At 32.6% G+C, this 22754-nt stretch overlaps 1 protein-coding gene across 2 annotated transcripts in view; it reads left to right on the top strand.

Moving 5' to 3' along the window:
- The window catches only part of LOC134529375 (cyclin-dependent kinase 17-like), a 223353-nt gene that overhangs the window by 117177 nt on the left and 83422 nt on the right, over positions 1-22754 (top strand). For both annotated transcript variants that reach the window (XM_063363372.1, XM_063363373.1), the window contains 2 exons: positions 4295-4445; positions 17622-17743. In XM_063363372.1, coding sequence (XP_063219442.1) covers positions 4295-4445; positions 17622-17743 — 273 coding nt within the window. The remainder of the gene's footprint in view (positions 1-4294; positions 4446-17621; positions 17744-22754) is intronic.

Here is a 22754-nt window from a genome sequence, read left to right as displayed (position 1 = left end):
TACCTGTTTTTATTTTTTTTATTTTTGATCCATCATATCTTCCATCATCACTTCACCATTTATTTAGTACTTATGGAACAAAATAAATTGAAATGCTGTCTGTAAAATTTTGTCTTAAAAACAATTTCAACAAGAATGGTGTGAAATCAAGCAACGTATAGTTCATTATCACAAGAAGAAATCCATTGCAACGACAGAACTGTCACAAGTTTGTTTCCTAACATTGCGCTAAGTTACCACCGATATACAGAGTCGTTCTGCTTCACTCAGCTGACTGTGTGAGAAACTTCTCTCAAATGAAGCTAATAAAAAGGGACTTATGGAACAGACTTGATGAGTCAGCACTGGATTCTTTACTTCATATTGCAGTGAAGGGCCCTCATCTTCATGATAAAAAAGGAAGAATTTGTTTGAAATAAAAGTAAAAAAATGCAAAATTATCATGACAAAAACTGCCACTGTAATCTAAACACTTAAAATTAACTTTTGAAAAATACCTTTAACCCAACCCAAAAATTCAACTCAAACTCCACCAGTTATACTTTTGTTCAAATTCACAACGAAGTGACTGATAGCAAACAATTAACGGGAATCTCAAAGTGCTTCTCAACCAAAAACCAATCATAAAGTTTAAATATATAGTGGTTTCAAGTGTGGTGATATAAGTACGTAAATTTTACAAAAGTCTTTCCTTGATTCTTGTACCTCTTGATAAGTATACCTAAAATAGCCTACACTGAAAAATTTCTAGCTACATTCCTGTGTTTAGAAACCTGGAGAAACATTTGAGAATGCCGTAAATTGTTGTACTTTGAAACGTTCTTTGACCAATATTAATGGCTTACGCAGGTACATGTACTATTAATAATGAAGAAAAAGATTTAAAAAAAAAATAAAGAAAATGGCATATAATTATGTCAATGTCAGTTGGTATATACTGACATCATATATCAATATCTATATATATACGGGTGATGGGGGTCAATGATGGATTGGAGGGGTCTTGAGTGCTGGAGTTCCTCCATTCTGGTCATTACTTTCATGGGATGAAATTACATCTTCTGGGAAAAAATCTACCACTGACTTATGAGGGTTGTTTGAAGTCTGTTAACCTCTTAATGCATTTGCCCAAGTTAACTCGGGATAACAAAGAGTTCCTAAAAAAATCTGCCCGAGATAACTCGGGTTCAGCGAAATTGTGTGTGTAAATTTTTATTTTCCCCGAGATAATTCGTTCTCCTTTTCTTTATGGAATTAGTTTACTCTTTATTCCCCAGATAGCAGCCTAAGCGTATATTGAAATGTGTTTCTACGTTTCCTCGCTAGATAGCAGCACTTGTTTTGAACATGGAAAGAAACATCATTTACCGCGGCGATTATTTGGCCTTATTTAGTTGCTCTGTCTCCTAACAGATCACACTAGCGTATACATAGTGTATAGTTATTCAATATCCTACAGATAGCAGCATGTATCCGATAGCAGCCAGTAGCAGATAACTCCCGCTATTTTTTCGGCTGTGCTTATTAGGTATTGCACTGTTTGCTTGCATGTTTATATTACGTTCGCGGAAATAATTAATTTTAGGGAAGGTGAGTTATTATATTAACTTTTGTGCAGATTGTAGTACATTTTCTGCCTGTAAATTATATATATAATTGTGGCAAATAGACATGATAAATACCTTTTTCGTGAGCATTACATAGTATTTTTGATGTACGGGTAAATAATTTTTTCTCAATTTTACCATGGAAAGTGACAGTGATTCAAACGATTTTGACAGTAGTTCAGGTAGTGAATCGTCATTTTCAAGTGCAATTAGTGAAGAAGTAGATGCTGAAACACTTGATTTGGCTGATGTTCGGGTATGGTGTGAAGTAAACACTGAAGGTGAGCTACCTCCTTCTCCTCCGAGATTCAATTTTATGTCTGACTCAAAACTAAATTTTGAAGTTGATCCATCCGCAGATATCTTGCAGTTTTTTGAACAAATTTTCGATGACGATTTGATAAGCTTGATTACAAAAGAGACAAATTTGTATGCAGATCAGTACCTTCAAAATAAACCAGCCAATTCTCCACTTAGGTCTCAGTGGCATCCAACCACAAATAATGAAATTCGAACATTTTTTGCTGTAACAATTTTGCAAAGTATTGTAAATAAGCCAGAACAAAGACTTTTTTGGAGTAAAAATCCATTGTTGAGCACGCCCATATTCCCAAGAATGATGTCATACCGGAGATTTGTGTTGTTGAAAAAATATCTTCATTTCTTTGACAATGCTTCATATGACCCAGAACAGCACCCTTGTCCCAAACTAAATAAAATTTGGCCGGTATTGAAATTTTTAAATGAAAAATTCATGGCATTGTACACACCTGATAGAGATATCACTATTGACGAGAGCCTAATGCTGTACAAAGGCCGACTTGGGTGGATTCAGTACATCCCCCAAAAAAGAGCGAGATTCGGCATAAAGACATATATGTTATGTGAATCAAAGTCGGGGTATATTTGGAATTTTATTGTTTATACTGGAAAAGGAACAGTGTTTGAAAGTAAAAACAAGAATCTTCCAGTGTCCTCTCAAATTGTTCTTGCGCTGGTAGAGCCTTTGTTGGACAAAGGTTACTGTGTCACAACCGACAATTTTTACACCTCACCACAACTGGCAGATATGCTGATTATTCGCAAGACTGACACATATGGGACTGTCAAATTGTCTCGTAAAGATATGCCTCCCAGTGTGAAAAACAAGAAGAAGCTAAAGAAGGGGGAAATAGTAGCAGCACAACGTGGGAGGGTAACAGTAATTCGCTGGCAAGATAAGAAGGGTATCTGCTTACTCTCGACCATCCACAACAGTGAGATGGTAAATATGAAAAGAAGAAATGATACGGTAATGAAACCCAAACTCGTTATAGATTATAACCAGACCATGGGTGGTGTTGATCGAGTGGACCAGCATTTGGTTACAAATGTTACAAAAAAATTTTTTTCCACCTGCTTGAACAGGCATTGTGGAACTCATTTGTTTTGTACATGAAGTCTGGTGGCCGTCTTGCTCATTTGGAATACAGGCTACTTGTTGTAGAAAAAATGTTTGAGAAATACCACTCCCAAGAATTTTCTTCTCGTGGTGGAAGGCCAGGAAATACTCTAATCCACTGAGGTTGACAGAGCGCCATTTCCTGGAAATTATTCCACCAACCGAGAAAAAGAAAACGCCTACAAGACAATGTACGGTTTGCTGCTCTAAGAGAGACGATAAAGGCAAGAGGGTAAGAAGAGAGAGCAGGTACTTCTGCCCCGAGTGTGATGTAGGCCTGTGTGTTGCACCCTGATTCAGGCTTTACCACACCAAAACAAACTTATGAATATTATTGCAGAAAAATAATTTTTTTTTATTTTAATTCGAAAAACAATGTCCTGAAAAAAACTACTATTTCCAAGTGAAATGCCACTTGTATGTTTGTTAAACTATTTATCTGTAACCTTCAAAAGGATTACTGCACAATGTCATGTAGTCCTAAGTTATTTATAAGTAAATCATGTCAAAAGTTTTAACGTTATATATTAATATTTCTTTGCATTTATTAATTTATTAGAATTAATTTACATTGTATTTCTAGATTGGAAAGTAACTGTTTACCTACAGTGTTAACATACCTTTGTTGAATAAGTATGTTTTTATTCAAATATATATAAAACAATGGATAGCATGTTATAAAATAATGGTATTTATCAGAGTCAATAGAGATAAAACATTTATTACTTTTTATACACATATGAAAGTATTATTGAAATTTGTTTTTAAAGGTATTTGAAATTGTTGTTGATGATGATGATGATGATGATGATGATGTTGATGATGTTGATGATGAATTTGATGATGTTGATGATGTTGATGATGTTGTTGATTATGTTGATGTTGTTGATGATGATGATGATGATGATGTAAGTATTGTTTAACTAATGAAAATATTGAATGAAATGCTTATTTCAGTAATAATTTCCAAAAATAGCTTATTCAGCATAACATGTAAACATAAAATTCAAATAATTATAGTGATTTAAATTTTTTTGAAACAATTGTGTTAAGATTATTTTTTATTCCTAAAATAAACAAAGAATTGGAAAGGATAATAAAAAAACCTGCTTTTTTTTCAACCAAATTACATAAAAAAATTTAACACTGAAGGGGTTAAGGAAGAATATTAAGTTTTCTGTTTTGAAAATAGAATAATTTTTTTATGACTTTCAGATTTTTCATGTAGAGTATTTGTTTTATCCAGGGTACGTACGCAACTGTGTTCAAAGGGAAATCTCGCCTAACTGACAACCTTGTAGCACTGAAAGAGATTCGATTGGAGCATGAAGAAGGAGCACCATGTACTGCAATCAGAGAAGTTTCATTGTTGAAAGAACTGCGTCATGCAAACATTGGTTAGTATACAGCATTAACATTTTGTTTAATCCCATCTGTTTTTTGGTAAGTTTGTCTCACACGCTGTGTTTTTTTATTACTTTTTCATCCATTACTTTTATTTAAGGGCTAGTTCTAAAATTTTAACTTGAAACCTCCCTTGCATTTCTGTTCTTTCACAAATATTTTCAACGTTGTAATTTTTTATTGTGTTTTCAACTACAGAGTTATAACTCAATCTTTGTAACACATGACCAATTTTTTTATTTAAAATTAATGTTTACTTCTTACACTATTAGTGTGTAATGTATGGAGACTTACAGGACTTAAACAGGATGCCAGCATAATAAAAATTCTGTTTAAATAAATCAATTTTATATTGTTGAGTATAATAAAAATGTAAATATCAGAAATTAGAATTCTCTACAATTAAAATATTACACTCAGTGTTATTTCTTTAGTATGTGACACAACTTTATGCACTATTTTAGTTTTTATATACTAGTACAGACAGTTCATTTATCAGCTAATACAATACTATAACAAATATATATTATATAAGCCAGAAGCATTACATGGATAAAAACTACTATTTATGTACACTTTATCTAGGCTTGATAGTATGTTGTTATTTAATTCTATTAACTGATAATGATAAAAATTATGAAATTTCTAAGTCTCTGTACTTTAGTCAAAATTCACAACTAATAAAATCTGTAAGAAAGTTTTAGTAATTTTAAATCCTGTTTTTGCCACGTAGTAAAGCACACGCTTATTTTCTCAACCACTAGATTGGTGAATTTGGACAAAATTTTTCCTATTATGTCACTTAAGGAAAATATGCCAATATATATGCCAATGAAAATTATAATTAAGGATTACATTTACAGATTTTTCTCAATATAACTTATATACCAATGTAGAACTAATTTCAATATCTGTTTGGTTTTTGTCCTGGAAATGTCTCTTAATTGAACACATAATGCATTATTCCTATTATTCCTACTATTCAATACAAAGTGTACTTATCTGAATAATAGTTGGTAGCACAGCTCATTGTTCAATATTTCAAATGAATATATGAAATTACAATGCTCCTCGGATTGGAATTAAACTTTTTAGGCTATCCTATTCATATTCCTTTTGCAGGATTATGTAGAAACTTTTTCATTTCTCAGTTAGAATAAACTTGAAGTATTTCTTTTGTAACTGGAAAACTTAACTTTTCTTTTTAAAAACTTCTAACAGGAAGCGACGTCGGAAAACTAAACATATTAATGTAAGAATACCCTACTTCACTGTTAACTGCCATTAAATTGTACTGAAATATTCTTACATGCTAGCCTACCTTGGCATCACACTAGTTTCTAACATTTTACTTAAAACATACCAATTTTATATAACATTGTAGCGTAGCATAATTCCTGCCCCTGCTTTTTATGACTAATTAATAATGGGTTGTGTTGCTTATATGGCTTCCTTAAGGTTTCATAATTATTTAATAATAATAATTTTTCATAAATTATTCATACACATTTAAGGTTTTTTTTTAAAAAATGTGCATTAATAATTATTCATTTTGGTTAAAATTTAACATAAAGTTGAATGTAGATTTTTGATTTTTTTCCCTCTATTTTACTTGGTAAGTTGAAATTAATATGTTTATTTATTATGTTTTACAATTTTAGATTTTTGATTAGTGAGGCTGCAACATTTGTAACAACCAATGACCTCCCGTCTAGCAAAGAGATTCAGCCTGGAGTTGGACATTCACAAACACTTGCATACAACATTTGGGCGCAGAAAATTAATTAAGTTCCAGAATAAAATGGTACGGTCGTCAATTAAATACTGAAATAATGTCTCAATACACAACTGTGTTTAACGTAGTTTTATTAATACTTGAAGATTCACATTCAAAGTGACAACCATCTTGCGACCACAAAAGCCAGTACATTTGTAGTATACAATAAAACATAACCTCATCCCAGACTTCAACGCAATGAACAGCTATGTCGACTGTTCGTAGGTATCGAAGAATAATTATTACTTTAAAAGACAGTTCGCACTAATGTCCCGTGGTTCTCAAACTCAAGGTACTGCCGAAAGACTCGGTCCTTCCGAACCACAACTAAAAACAAAGCTTAAAGTCTCATTGTGGACTTCACCTAAGACTGCTGTCAAAAAAATTTTAGTTGAAATGTTGCAATGGAATAAAAAGGTTTGTCTTAGAAGGTGATGCCTGAACCACAGCTGCCAAATTCTCTTTTCAACTACATAATTTTATAATTCGTGAGCCTTCGCCCAGCTGCGACTTACTCGGTACCTTGTCTAGGCAGGCTAATGAAAGAGGCTACGCAGCTGCCTGCCCGATGGACGCTGCAGGTGCATACCTCTCCAGCCAATCACAGGATACAAATTCTGACCCCTCATAGTGATTAGTTTTTGACAGTGAATTAGTGGAATCATTTTTAACCAATCACAAAATTACAGTTAAAAACTACCAGCCAATCATGGCTCATGCAGGGTGTCTACTAGGTCACGAAAGTCACAAAAAAGTCACGAATGTTGTAAAAGGTCACGAAAGTCCCGAAAAAGTCACCATTTTTAAGTATATTTTGGTAAAAGTCACGAAAAAATTAATTACAAGGCTAATGTGTATTTCTTGTGCACTGATCTTGTAAATACCATCTTTTTTGTGCTTTTGGCAGCTTGCATTTTCAGAAAAATCATCGATTAAGATGTTCCCAAACAATACATTATCCCGTGTTTAACTAGGCCAGTCCCGCCATTTTCGCCATAAGACGTTTGCTTTAAAATCCAGTTCAAAAAGTTTCGTGCAGCTTTTATTCTCCTACGTACAACGTCATAATTTTCACATAGAATGTAGAGAAAATTTTAATAATAGCAATTTGCTCTTCTTTATTTTTAAAAAGTCCATTAGAATGCAGTGCACTTACACGCTTAAAAAAAGGGATGGTATTCGTTCCGTGGCAGCCACGGCGTAGTCAGTTTCATTCTTACTCTACAGAGTGTGCACAACGATCGCACATAATCGATTGTAGCTGTCAAGGCGTCAATGTGCGCGACCCGCGTCAATATCGATAAGTTGTTAGCCAAATGGCGAGCGTTCATGATCAAACTTATAGCATTGAGTTTGTTTGTTTACTGCTTGCTTGTGTGTACGAAACGTAAATCTATGTTTGGCTAGGATAAAAGAAAGCCAAAAATTTGTGCACATAATGTGTGATGTATTTTCGTGTTTTGGTTTTGTTAACGACTATGTTTACAAATTACAAAACACAAAATCCCTTAATTGCAGCCACATTTTATTTTCCAACTGAAATCATTGTCGAAGAGGTTAAAGTGCTACGGAATGGAATTGTAATATTTTCTATGATATAATGTGCTGAAAATGTTTGCCAACAAATGTTAACGTGTTTTAGCGCTTAAAGTGCGACGAAAAATTGGCATGCGGGAAAGCAGATCTAATCAATTTTATCCAATTAAGTTTCAAACTAACCTTCATTTGTAGGCTTAACTTATGTCTTTTTTTTCCAGCACTTAGGCCTTTACATTTTGATAAAGAAAAGCAAACGTTCAATTTTTCATTTTATTTTTGATGTAAGGTATAGGCTACACTTAATTTTATAACATTTAAAAATTATACCATTTTGACAAGTTTTGTGGTCACACTTCAGTAAAAAATGTCTCGAAAAATTCAAGAAAAAGTCACTAATTTCTATTTTTGTAACTCGGTAGACTCCCTGTCATGGCAAAAACCGCTCATCACCTTCCATCTTTTCTTCGCCGTTTAGCAGAATGATACAAAACAAGATAAAGAAGATAGTGAGCAGGGTTTTCATATGTGATCAGCTAAGCCGTAACACATAATTTTAAACTTATTACTAAGTAACCACCACAAAATACACAGAATGACACACTAAGAAAATATTTTGTGGTCATAAAATAACTCTTGTTACATTGTGTATTTTAACCCAAACCAAGTTATGGATATCCTATGTACATTTTTACATATTTGTAGGAAAGAAACTTTTTACAAAGATTTTTAGTTCATTTTTTACCAGTTTACACAATTATTCTACCGATACTGAGGGCCATAATCTATAGCCAAAACACCAAAAACCAATAACAAAACCGAAAATTATGATGACTCACTACACTCGTTTCTAATGCGTAGTTGCTGTAAGAACAAGCAATGTTTATTCTTAGAGGTAATTAAAAAAAAGTACGTTTGTTTTCGTATTGACTACCGCAGTTAATTTTATACTAAATAATATAATTTTTGGGTAGAAGGCAGATTTAATGGCATATTAGTCACTATGAGCACAAACAGAGAAAAATAATATACTGGAAAAGATTGCATCTTGCATTTGTTGCAAACTGTTATTTTAATTTCATAAAATAAATTTTCGTGGTGAAATACTGAGGCAAGGAATAGCCTTGGAGACTTATTTGAATATCATTTAATTTTATCAAAAGCCGTAGAGGATACAATGTTTTTCACTAACGCCATAAGTAATCTCTAACAACTTTATGTGTGATATCCCATACATATATTGTTTTAATATGGTTCACCATCAATTGCATGTGGTATGTCATTAAAACCTCTCAGCTTCATTGGGTTACCAAAAATGAAATATAATTGTTCTGCGTGTAAATAAAGTCCCTTCGAAAATTGTTTTGTTTCATGTATTGTTATGTTATGGTGATGTCAAGAATCGCCAGTTTCTTAAAGAATAAATGAAATTCCAGAAATTAAAAATGTAAGGTTTTCGTCATTGACTTGTAAATTATAATGGTGTGAAATTTTTTTTCCCATTTGTTTTCATGAAAGGTTTTAAATCGTTCAGGGAAATAAGTTTTGGAATAACATTTACCTTAAGCAATTATCTCATACTGTATTTAAAAAAAAATTCATATGAAACACTGCTTACAAATGAATTATTTATTTAGTAAGTCTCCAGCATTGAGTTTACAGGTTTTGAAATAAATCTTTATAAGTATGAAAATTCATTTCACATTACCCACAACAAAACCAGATATGCACGGGGTCTCTTACACAAACTTTTTTTATCTCTATTGTGCAATTACAGTGGTCAAGTCTAAAAACACACGAATGTCAAATGAAAATTCTGGAATATTTTTTACTGAGGGCATGAAACCAGCTTTTAAACTCAATCATAGGGGCAAGCATTTTATGTGAAAGATTTTGAACGCCGATGAGACAGCTACAAGGTATATCCACTCCAGCAATTTCTTCCTCGTGATTGGTGGCAGTCTGCGAGAAAAGTCGTTGGCTTACTTGACCGAGCTACTGAGTATGAGTTGCTTCTGCAATGGATTAGTGTGATTGGTATTGCAACAGACATGTACCACAAGTACCATATGCATGCCCCTACTTATTATTAACAAACAATTATCTACAAAACACAGGTCAGCAGTTTTTAATTATGTCAATAAAGAGGTTATTTTGTATGAGATTCTATTCAGCAACATTTGACGACCTAAGGTGCACAATGAACATAGAAATACATCACCCAAAAAAAAGATTTTAACATAAGGGGTTACTTAGTGCATTTCACAGTGAGAATAAAGTCGTGCTAACAATAATTATAACACACATAAAACACATCCTTTCACATTGTCAGAGTAACAGTTGGAGTAAACTTATTTTGTAGATATTCAGAAGTAAGCAGACAAATTATTTTGTGGAAGAAAGCATATATTTTTGTAATAAACGCAAATCATTTTAATAACTTAGGTCCCCCTTTTGTCCACAACACGATAAAGCAGAAAGATCATCAAGTATAGCCCCCAAACCTATCTGCATGGAATTGGTACTGCTTTATTCTTTTATGATAAATTAATTGCATTCAAAATATCAATACTAGTTAGCAAAGAAGAATCTGAAAATTTTTGGTTAACTACAAGAACAGCACAACACAAACTAATATACTACAATAAATTTTTTTGTTCTCTGAAATGTTCGTGAGCACTCAGCATACATAATATCCAGCCCATAAGGCGTGAAGAATAAACCGTGCTCTTTTGAGCGTACTTCCAGGACAAATAAAGGAAATGAGAACATTCCTTTCAGCGTTTCTATGCAAGTATAAGTCTATGAGCATAATTTAATTCAATAAAATTGATTTACTAATGTTTTGAAACATATTTTGGTAAAATTTTTATTTTAATTGCTTAACTTAAACTAATTTAAGAAAATCAAGCCCTTTATGAAAAAGATTAATATTTGGTAAATACAGGTTGGCAAACTAGCATTTAACTTGAGACCTAGATAACATTATACCTTTCCATTGTTATACATCACATCAAACTAATATTACAACAAAATTAAGTTTTTTCCTCTATTTATGTTTTATGAAGCATTTATTAACAGATTAAACTACAGTAGAACCCCGATTATCCGCGACTCGATCATCCGATTTATGTCCATCAAGTCCAATTTTTTAGTTACATATAACCAATGATTCAAAATGTATGTAAATGTTAAAATACTTTGCAAAATGTATGTTGGTCAAAGTACTTTGACTCAGTTATGTTTATATACACAGAAAGTTTAAAAAAAATACTATTACATACATACGTATGTACATAATATTTTTGTGTTCCATATTACGTGAATAGATTATACACTGGTGCGCGATTCCACGTTCGCATGACCGGACTGTACACTCCCGCGCGCAGCACGGCGCCGTGCCACAGAGATTACCCGGCGCATGGAGACAGTCCATTCCATTAGTGTACGTTGTTGAAGCGTGAAGGTGGTGATAATTTTATGTATTGTAACAGTGATCTGCATTCCGACGGATTATACCATTGTGTTGTGTGGAAGTGTTGAGCGCAACATTTCATCATGTCATCAAATGAACAGAAAAGAAAGCAAGTGGTACTGTCCATCGACAGTAAAACAAAAATTATAGAAAGATTTCAGAGTGGAGAAACGATTGCAAACTTACGACTGAGTTTAATGTCGGTAACACAACAGTGCGCGACATCATAAAAAATCGCGAAAAAATCCTTCAGTTTGCTTCACAGGCTGACACTTCAAGGGGATTAAATAAACGCAAGACGATGAAAGAATCCACATTTAGCAGCTTGGACACTTTGTTTGTTTGAATGGTTTCAACAGAAAAGGTCGGAGGGTGTACCATTAAGTGGCGTAATTTTATCACAGCAGACGTAAATTTAAAAAAAAAACTAGGCTTGACAGAGGAATCATTTTCCTGTTATATTACTTCTCCGTTATTTTATGAGCACCGACTGTACGGAAGTGTGTGTGTTGCAACTAGTGCTTGGCACGCAAGATAAATTCAGCCTATCACTTGCTGACGCGGCGCAGTGATACGACGGTGTTTGTTTATTTCAAAACTCAGCTAAGAGTGAACGGAGAATAGATATAACGACCCCTCACGGTTCCCGAGATTAGGGTCGTTAATAGAGAGGTGGTCGTTATAAGATTTCCGACCCATCTGCAACACTAAGTCATAATAGGCCGTTTTTGCACTAATTCCACGTTCAGCAAGCTAAAAATAAAAAAACTCTAACATTTAAAATTCATATAAATAAAGGGGGATAAAAACACCGTGAATTATACGAGACAGACACCGTTTCAAAACCATCAAATCAAGTCTCAATGCACTGGTATGAAAAATCTTATCTGGAAAAGAATTTTGAAGGCAGTCATTTTGTAAAACAATAACCAGCCCGATGGTGTTACTGACAACAGAGCAATGAGCTAAGTGTGGCAGCGTCGCTTACGGGCGATGAAAAGAATGCGTGACCTTGGCAGCTATCAGCTGTCTTGGGCCCTCGGACTGGCGGGCGGCTAGTCACACACCTCGGTGCAACGACGACTCGCGTGCCCACGTCTCCGCACACGAAAGACTTAAAAACCACTGCTGCCCAGCACTAAGCAGTTCGCTTCTATGTCAACAACGCACACGCACACAAAGCATGTGTATATATGAAATCTCCGAATGTCCACAGATGGCTGTCTGTGGGCTAATGATCTTTGAGGCAAGCATGACTCGGCTAACCGCGATTTTCGATTATCCGACTCACTCGTCCCCTTCATTAACGCGGATAATCGGGGTTCTACTGTATACATGATTTAAAAAACACTCATCTTTTCTATTCAATATTGATAAATATGACAAAAATATTTGTAACAGTTAGCTGTTATGTAATATCTATACTGTATTAACTATTTAAATTATTTAGTATTTTTTTATTAAGCTCAGAATATATTTGTGAATATTTTAAAATAATTTTCATAATGGTAGATATTTGTTGTTAACGACTATCTCTATACATCCGCGGAGAGTAAAATATAAATTTAAATAAACCAATGAACTTACTTTAATTAAATTCAAATTCAGCGAATCTGAAAATCAAAAATTTAAGTCACATTACTTTATTGTGTTAAGTGTCTCAAAGATGTAAAGTGTAAGCTATGTCCATAATTTTTTTCTTTCTTCCTTAGGTGTAACACATAATCATGTTTTCTGATACTCATAATCAAATCCAGCAAGGGTGAATCTCTGAAGTAACCTATACTATCAGCTTCCTTATTGTTTTTATTGGTTCTATACACATTATTTCTACCTCAAGCATTGAATGCTACAGTTGAAAATACTTATAGGTTACTTACAAGTATTAATCAACATTACTTGAGTAGCGAATTCTTAAAATACTTGTCAGTGTTTTTGCATGTGGTAGTTGTGACAACAGAGTTATAAGCTTGTGCTAGATGAACAGTTTAGCTAAGATTTTCAATGTTTTCTTTAGATATCATCTACAAAACTACTACATTCCCTTTCCGTGGTGACTGCTGGTTGAGCATGTTGTGGTTGGTTTATTTTGAATGGAATTGTTTGAAAATTAATACATACACTGGCCCCTTAGCAAAGTTTCTATTCTCAGTTAAAACCTATGCATACTCTGAATATAATGTCACTTAGAATAGCAGGCATAGTAAACAAAAATTTGACGGTACGCTGAAACCCTATAATTCACTGTGCGTCACAGCCAGAGATGCGTGGTTAGTTTCTTGTTCTGTCTCATTGTGCCAGTTCATATTATTACTAATAAAATTCTACATGTTTTCATGTACATATTTAAAACTTTATCACCATTATTGCTTCTAACTATTTTAAAAACATTTATGTAAACCAATTTATTATCTTATACATACTTACATGTTCTTATATCAAAATTTTTTTTTGCCAAATTTAGTAATTAAAATATTTGTATCTATTTAAAAAAATAGTTAAAAAAGAATTTTTGATTGTTTGTATGATAGAACACCCACAGTCTTTAAACATGGCGGGAAGAACCAAGTACCACTTATAAATTTATAATTTTAAGTTAGGTATTCTTTGTGTTGGAAGTGACTTAATTCTTTAACATTTTAAAATATGTGCATATGTTTGAAGTTTTTATGTTAACTTCACTTAAACTTTGTCTTCAGTGTTTGTACCGGACAAGAACATTACGCTATATGCCAAGGAAGCAACACTAATAAGTGTTTCAGTCTAACCACGGATATGTCATCGTTCATTAGCACCAAGCAGTAGCAAATATTTCCTAGGCCCTTTATAATCATGGAGGTCTCGTCAAAAATATTTCTGCGAGAAACCCTGCTATTTGATAAACTTACTTAATCTCCCCAGTTTTTGTTGCAACCCTTCATTTCAACATGAAAAATAAAATATTTGTTTGCTGTCATCTATACATGATCATCTACCTATACATTTACCAGATAACCAAGTTCAGCCTAATTAATTATTTTCCAAACACATTTAGGAGTAATACTTTAAAGACTTATTCATGCCAGGCACATTTACACATGCTCATATGTACATGCATACACATAAACAAACATACATACATATGTGTACATATATGTACATATGTATACAAAATTGTGCCCTTCAACATATTAATAGGAAAGCCTACTTATAACCTATACACATGTTTATAAATATTAATGTACTACAGATATATAAATAATGCACTATAAATGTTACCGTACACACACATCCTATATGAATACAAACATGAGTTTATGAGAACGTTTGACTTTCAGATGACTATGAAATTGATATGATGATGATGATGATGATGATTGTGGTGATGGTGATTGTGGTGATGATGGTGATGGCGATTGTGGTGATGATGGTGATGATGAGCCATGTTTTTGATGATCACTAATTTTTTAGAAACTGTAAATTTGTTCATGTGCAATGCTAGTTTATGTATTTATAAATGTTTTCCCCACTTTTGGCAGGTATTATTTTTAGAGAAGTCGTTTGTCACCACATGTTATGATCAGTTGTATAAAAAAAAATTTATAGATTATATTGCGGTTTTACCTGTTGGAAATAATCACAAGAAATATATTGAGACAAGTTAATAAATTGGAAAAATTTTTAAAAAAGAAAAGGTAATTTTTTTAATGTGTTGTTTGGTCCCTATTTACCTCTCATCAATTTTATTTAGGAACTCTACTTTATATTTTTTTGAGGGGTTACAGTATTTGGTTCTCACACACAACCTTCAGGGAGGAGGATTATACTTGAGACTCTTGGTATCTGGTGTATTCGTGATATTTTTTGAAGCACAAAATTTTGACCCTCTTAGTAGCGAGTGTGTGGGCAAGTTTGTCAACCTTGACTTTGACTTATAGGTTGAGGCAGTGACAACCCTAAAGAATAACAGTAATAAGTAAGACATCAGCTGCTGTCTATTAATTTCCGCTGATAGGGTCACAGGTCTACTGCAGGGCATTTTAAAAGTTTCTTGTTATAATGCTACTGCAAGTGTCATTAAATTCAAACAACAATATTATTTAGTGTCCATATTTCATGGATGTACCTAAAAATGAGTTAGAAAATCATCTGAAGACTTAATTTATAAAATTAACACATATGCAAAACAGCAGCACTCATCCTGGCTTTTATCATTTTCAATATTCTTACGTTCTCTTAGCACTTTAATGTGTGAAACTCATGCAGTGTGTGCATTTTATTTAATTTAATTATATTATTTTTTTTATTATATTTTATATTTTGTCAATGAGTTCATTGAGAGACATTAAACACACAGCGACACAGAGGTTACCAGGACAGGAGCCAGTTAAGGATTGAACCATCAGAGCATTTGAACTCTGTTCTCCGCAATGTGTGTACCACTATGCCACCTTGCTTCATTCTTGAAGTACATCAATTTCAAACATACAAAACAGAACTATGAAGTTTAGTTTAGTAACATTTCATAAAAATTATAGATTTTTTAATGAATGAAAATTGCTTAGTTTTTTATCTTGCTTAACTCCCAGCTGTTTGTCAGTGATGTTCCAATTCATTCTGCATAAAACACCAGGAATTGCAATGGGATTTTTGTTTCCATAAGGATAATTCCTGTTTTTTATTCTTTTTTTTTTCCATTTGCATCATAATTATTTTTGACCATTTTAAATATCTGATTATTACTTGTGTTTGGTAAGTATGCTTTGTAACACAGAAATTTTATTTTTATTAAGTTGGCTTGTATATAGGCCAGTGCACTTTATAGTTAAGTGGTCTCTCTTTGTACCAAGTTGTATTTCTGACAGCGCAACTTGATTCCTGGAAGAGATAAGTATGTTTGCTATTGTGTTGACACATTTTGCACACTGGTGAAATATGTGATTGTAAATCACATTGGCAAGTACAGATGATAACCTAACATGTCACTGCATACAGCTTAAACTGGTTATATCACTGTACTATACATACTTTTGGGAAGGGAATGTGTTTTATAATTTGTGTGGTTGGCACATTTTATTTATCATAGAAAGTAATTTGTCACAAATATTTGTGTTTTTCTTTAGTTACATCCATTAAACTCTTTTAAAAACCATCTTGAAAAATATATTTATGTATTCTATCTGTATGTAGCACAGTGTTTTAATGTTGTTTGCATGTATTCATATTTTAGAATGGCTATATTTAGTTGAGTAGTTGAAATAATATTTTATTTTGGATGTAGTACAAACAAAATTTATAACAATGAATTGTATAGCAACATTTACTGCCTTAAATGTAGCTTTTTATATGACAGCAATTATATTAGGCATTGGAGCAATTTTGATGTTCGACAGCAAGAATAAAAAAAAACAATGTACTGTTTGGAAACATGTATGTTAAAATAAATCACTGAAATATGAGACAGCTTAGTTGTTGCAGCACATCAATTAAGTAATATGTGTCTAATTTTAATTTGTGCCTTGACCAGAGATCACTTTATGCAAACAAATGGGTGAACATATACTCTACCATTCCTTTGCAAGGGTATGGGGTATTTTGTGCCAAAAATATTTTTTTAAAATGGGAAATGTTTTTCACAGAAATTGAGTGATCATTACTGTAAGTAACATGTGGATAGTAGAAGTTAACAGTGCTTAAAAATAAACAGCATTGGTAACAAAAAAAAAATACTTATAATAAAATATTTCATAACTCTGAAATTCTTTTTTGTTATAGTATAAATATCCACTTACATTTAATTAATATTTCTTCCACACATGCATTTTGTGACCATGTCCTCTGCAAGCAAAGTTGTTCAGTGTCATGAGGAGTCAAGTAAATTTCCACAGTAAAATGTACGACCCCAATCTAGATGCTGGTGAATATCCTGTTAATTTTTTTATTATTTTCTTTTTGTGCACCCAGTTAGTACACTAGTGGTTTAGAGCCCACTAAAATCTAAGAAGTCCTGTCATCTTAAGCCTCTGTGCTTAACTGGGGAACATAAAATTGCATGACTAAGCAAATTGTGTGAAAAAGAAATTGTGCATAAATGCATTGCAGTGTAAACACATACACACTTTGGGGTCAGGTTTCAAAGTTTGCATTTTTTAAATAAGAATCTTCTTAACTTTTGTTTTGCATTGTTGGGTGGTCTTTTGTTGGTTTTTTTTCTTATAAGTGTCAAAATCTTCCATGGTTTTACTTTAACAATTTTTGTTATGATTTTTTTGACATGTCCTATACCATTATAAATATTTTTTGTATGTGCTCATATATTCTGTAATGTTCATTTAGATTATGTTTAGTTATATTTTCAGTATTCAGTACAATATTTATGTTTAATGTTTTTCTCAATTTCAGTAACCTTGCATGACATCATCCATACCGAGAAGTCATTAACATTAGTATTTGAGTACTTGGAAAGAGATTTAAAGCAGTATATGGATGACTGTGGAAATATTCTGAGCTTGAATAATGTCAAAGTAAGTAAGAAATGGAAGTCTTATCAACTATGCTTCAAAACATTCAGTGGTGTTTACATGTTCATTATAATGTTTTTTGGTTTTTACTGTTGTGTTAGGAATTATTGTTTTTTGTATTTTATCATGAAAAAATGCAGTAAATAATTCAACTGTGCCAGTAGTTTTTTTCCCCTTCAATTATTCATAACTATTTTAAAGTGAAAAAACCATCATCAAATCAATTAAATTAAGTTTTTAGGGGGAGAGGGGAAAATTTGAGCATTAACTTTTATGAGTCTTATACTGAGTGCATTTTAGCAGTTCTGTTTGTAAAGCAGCAATACTTGTAAGGCAGAGTTGTTGCAGCATTGTGTTACAAATTCTTTGTACTCTACTAATTTTGTGTATATTCTAGCCAGCTTGTGTTATGAATTTTAATGTCTCATACTGGGGAAGTTTTTAACACAGTACAGGCAACTTTGAACAAATTTTATTTTATCATATATTTGTATAAAAACAAGTGGGTTTGCATATCTGCCAACTTTTATGGTTTTCCTGTAATATGTACGGAAGTATGGAAATTCTAAGTATTAAGCTTTTCAAGATTATGATTTATTTCTACCCTTTTTCCTGGCAGTGGAAATGTTTTTATCGGTTTGTCTGTGTTTCGTTTCTGTTACACAATGGGAGCTCATCATGGCATATTTTGTCACGTAAATGAAAAAAAAAAAAAAGGTGAAAAGTATTGAATGGATCTAAATTGAACTGACCAACTGGAAATCAGAAGTAAAATTTCTTTTTTTATTCCCTCCACGTTAAACAACCAAAAGGGAAACTTATTCACATCATGTCTAGTTCTGTGGGGGAAATGGCGGCATGTGCTGTGGGGTTGTATTGTTCTATACGTGTTCAGAAGTTTAATGCTTGTGTATGAAGATATTCAGTATTCAGTGAGGTTGTGTGTGCCGTCATAATATCCAAGAACAGTAAAAAACAGTATAGATAGGTGTTTAGATATGTATATTCAAAACTTTTTCCGTGTATCACCAAGTGTGAAAAAGGCCTGAACTATGCATTTTTCAGCATGTGCCTTTGTGATATAAATGTTTCTCATGGTGGCAAGAACAATTTTTCTAATCACGGGAAGTTTAGTAATGTAAAATCAGGAGAGGAAAACAAAAAAAAAAATTATTTTCGATGAGTTAGTGGCAATTGAATGTCTTTGCCACTTAATAAATTTGACTGCAGAAAAAGCTTCCACAAGTATGCCAGTTAAGATTGACGACATACTTTTTGACGTATATTACTTTTTGATGAATAGCTCAAAAAGGAAGGAAAGGCTGCATGAATTTCAGAAACTTAATGATAAAGAAACCCACAAAATACTGAAACATGTGTGCATAAAATGGTTAACTTTGGGAACCAGCTTGGCTAAGGTGGTTGAACAGTGGAAACCTCTTGCAAGTTTTTTTGAAAAGAAGTGTCATATTTCATTCACAACAACCATCAAGTTCACTTTCCTCCTACAAGTTTTCTAGAAAACAGCTATGCACATCTACCCTCAGTACTGACAAGATTATTGGCAAAAGAAAGAATGTTGGAAACCATGTCACTATTAGTTTTAAAAAAAAAGTTTAAACAGCAATTCTGTTTTGAAGAGTAACAGATCTGTGCTAAGTTCTGAATAGAACCTTTTTATGTTTCTTTCTTCACCTTTGAACAAGGCATTCAGTGAATTTTTGTTGACTGTAAGACCCCTGTTTGATAAATTATACACAGCTCTTCAGTCTGCAAGTCCACAAATCCACTTATTATTAGATCTGCTGCAAGGATTTTTTGAGAAATCTTTTAACATTTGTTGTTGTTGATGCTATCAAAGGCATAGTAGTTGGAAGTAGATTATTACTGCACCACCAATCAGAAGCCTGACAGTGATTTGTTGATTGGGTGTCAGACTTAGAGAGTTTGATGTGTTGTGAGATTAGGAAAAGATGATATTTTTTCAACAATCGAGAAATATTTCTGTTTGGCATGTGACTATATTATACACAAAATTCCCTTACTTAAAGAGTAAGGTGGTTTTTAATTTAAAAGTAGCCCAAAAAAGTTACTTTGGAGAGGCAAAGTTTTATAATCTAAAATATATCACTAATTAGTTTTTCTGTCATTTTACCAGTAAAGGATGGTGAAACAATGGATTAGGCAATGGATGAGTTGCAGAATAATTTTTCAGTCCTACAGATTGAATATCTCTCTGAAGTCATTAGCAAGTATGAAAGGATTAATTCTATTTGGACTGAAGTTTGGAAAAGTGCTTGGTCTGATGGAAAACTAAAATATGACAACATTTTTCATGTGATATTGTCCATTCTTCTGGTTCCACATGGCAATTCTGAATACGAGAGAATGTTCACTATTGCAAAAAAGAAAAGAACAGAATTTATATATTCAATGAGCAACACAACAGTACAGGACATTCTAATTTTGAAGCACGGTAGCCAAAAAATTGGCTTAAAACAAGTTTTTAATATTGACTTATTGAAGAGGGTTAAGCAGGCCACTGCAAAATGTCTACAGATTATAGTGTATAGATGTGAACTATATAGACTATAGATACCTTTTTTTGTTGGACTTGTATACATGTATGTGACTTTCAAAAAATTATAATTGTAATCTAAAGCAATTGATCTCTTGGTAATTTCACCTATATTTCAATAATTTAGACTTGGGTTTTCTTTATTTTAATTTTTTTAATGTGTTCATATTCCTTTAGGTAGTAAGTAGGTACCTTTTATACAGATATGCATGCATTAAACTTTTGATGTTTTTAGAATGTTACTGAATCACTGTGTATGATTTATGCAAAAATTTAGTGTTATCCAAAAACTTTTCTTTTTATCTATTAGATTCAAAGATAAAATTAACTATTTTAAAACCTCATTTACCCCCTTTTTAACCCTTAGGAATTGAATTTCGCAAAATGGTACAATTGCGGTTGGTAGTATTCTTATTTTTATAATTGGTACCCAAAATATTTTCTTATGCTTGATCAGATTAGATATATAATTATCTTAAAATTGATTTACCCTTTTTTCACCCCCTTAGGGTTGAAATTCTGTAATTATATATATATACACTGGTTTTGAAGTTAGCCAGAGACCTTTCTAATTAAAAAAATTCATCAAAATCTGTCAAGTAGTTTTCGATTGATGCTGGAACAAGCAGACAAACAGATAAAAAATAGTTTATTTCATCCAATTAATCTTGCTGATGGTGTTCTTGCCAAGCTAGCAGTTAAGAGTATGGTGTTGTAACTATTGCTTAATTTATTTAATATTACATCTGTAGTAAATTTTAAAAAGGATAAACTATCATTCATTTCACTCTCAACCATATGACAATATGAAAAATATAAAATCAAATTTGAATGGACTACATTAAGTCAAAGATCTTTAAAATTAAATATAATAAGCAAAACCAAATCAATTTTAAATTTTTGGGTTTGAACAGCTGTTGATACAGCAGTTTTATCCATGTTAATTTAGTTAACTGTCAACTGTAATCTTTAATTTTAGGAGCACTTTTAATAATTTTGTTAAACTGAGGTTAATTTATCTTTTTTTTTTTAAACTAGTGGAATGTGACAGACTACAGTAGAATCTCGTTATAAAGTACATCAATAAAGCCTCAACTTTTATACTTAGTAATGAATGTACTTTATTCTGAAAGTCTATATATTTACCTTTAAAACGTAGAATTTTTGAATTTTTAAAAATAAAGTTCTAGGGGATCAAGTGTTACATTAGCTTAGAAGAGAATATTTGCTTTAGCCTGCAAAATGTGTCCTGTGACTGGGTCCTGTGACTGGAACATTTTGTGCCCTCATATCCTTCAGCCAGTTGTTCAGCGCAATTTCCAGGTCCTTGTTGTCTCCTAGGCAAAGTCTCTTACGACCAGCAGATAATTTTTTCGTGATCGTTTATTATTGTTGACAGTGTAGTGGGCACCAAACCAAACGACAGTGCCACATCTGCATTTTTCCTGCCTTTGTCAACTTCTTTTAAAATTTCAACTTTTTCTTTCAAAGTGAACTGCTTGCATTTCTTTTTATCTTTTTGGCTATCCATCCTGATTAAAATATTCAATCAACAATATTGTTTGCCTCGCGCCACGTCAAACTTGAACAAACCTCGCATCCATAGATAACAATAGCACCACACTAGTAGCGCGCGTCGCGAGCATGGCTGTGCCAGGCGACATTCCGACCTTCATGGCAACACAATTAAAGCGTGTCGGCCATGTTGCGACACCAAACGATTCAAAACTTAACCTTTATAAATTAACATTATTGGATTTTCTATTTTGTATATAAGTTAAAGTATAATTTTTATTTAACGTTTGTATCTACAAATATACATATCTGCGTTAATTAAAACTTTTAAAATGTGCTCTACAAATAACTAAAAGATGGCACAGCTAAAAACAATTGTCTTGAAGAGGGGCGAGACAGCAATTGATTGTTTAGATTATCTCGTGCACTAAAGTGTGTGATCCATGGAGGAAGAATGGCGCTTTATACTTATTCTATGAATCGTTGAGACAGTGTTCGTTTACATTTTATACTTGTTAACGATTCTTGAAAGTGATAAAAATTAATCATAATGTACATTTATATTGAAGAACTCCTGCGCAAACACAGTAAGAATTATGTAAAAAAAATTCCTGATAACTGGAAAAGAAAGGTCATTTTATTGAAAGGTAGGATACGTTTTTAATGTAAAAGGAAATATTTTTACATCATTTACATTGGTGTTTTGAACGGGAATTTAAAATCATACGTTGAACTGAAAGATACGTTATTCAGTACGTTGTAACGGAATTTCACTGTAGTGATTGTCAGTTTCATATGTTTTAACCATTCTATGCTTGCCAGTTAGTTTCTTCCTATTTATTTTATTGCAGTTTTTGCAAATTCATATGTTATTTGACATGTAACCCCCTCAGTGTTCCTTTAAGCTGCTCATTAGATAAT

The sequence above is a fragment of the Bacillus rossius genome, chromosome 2 (genome assembly GCF_032445375.1).
Source record: "Bacillus rossius redtenbacheri isolate Brsri chromosome 2, Brsri_v3, whole genome shotgun sequence".
NCBI lineage: Eukaryota > Metazoa > Arthropoda > Insecta > Phasmatodea > Bacillidae > Bacillus > Bacillus rossius.
The sequence above is the reverse complement of the archived record's forward strand: the minus strand, read 5'-3'. Positions and strand labels throughout refer to the sequence as shown.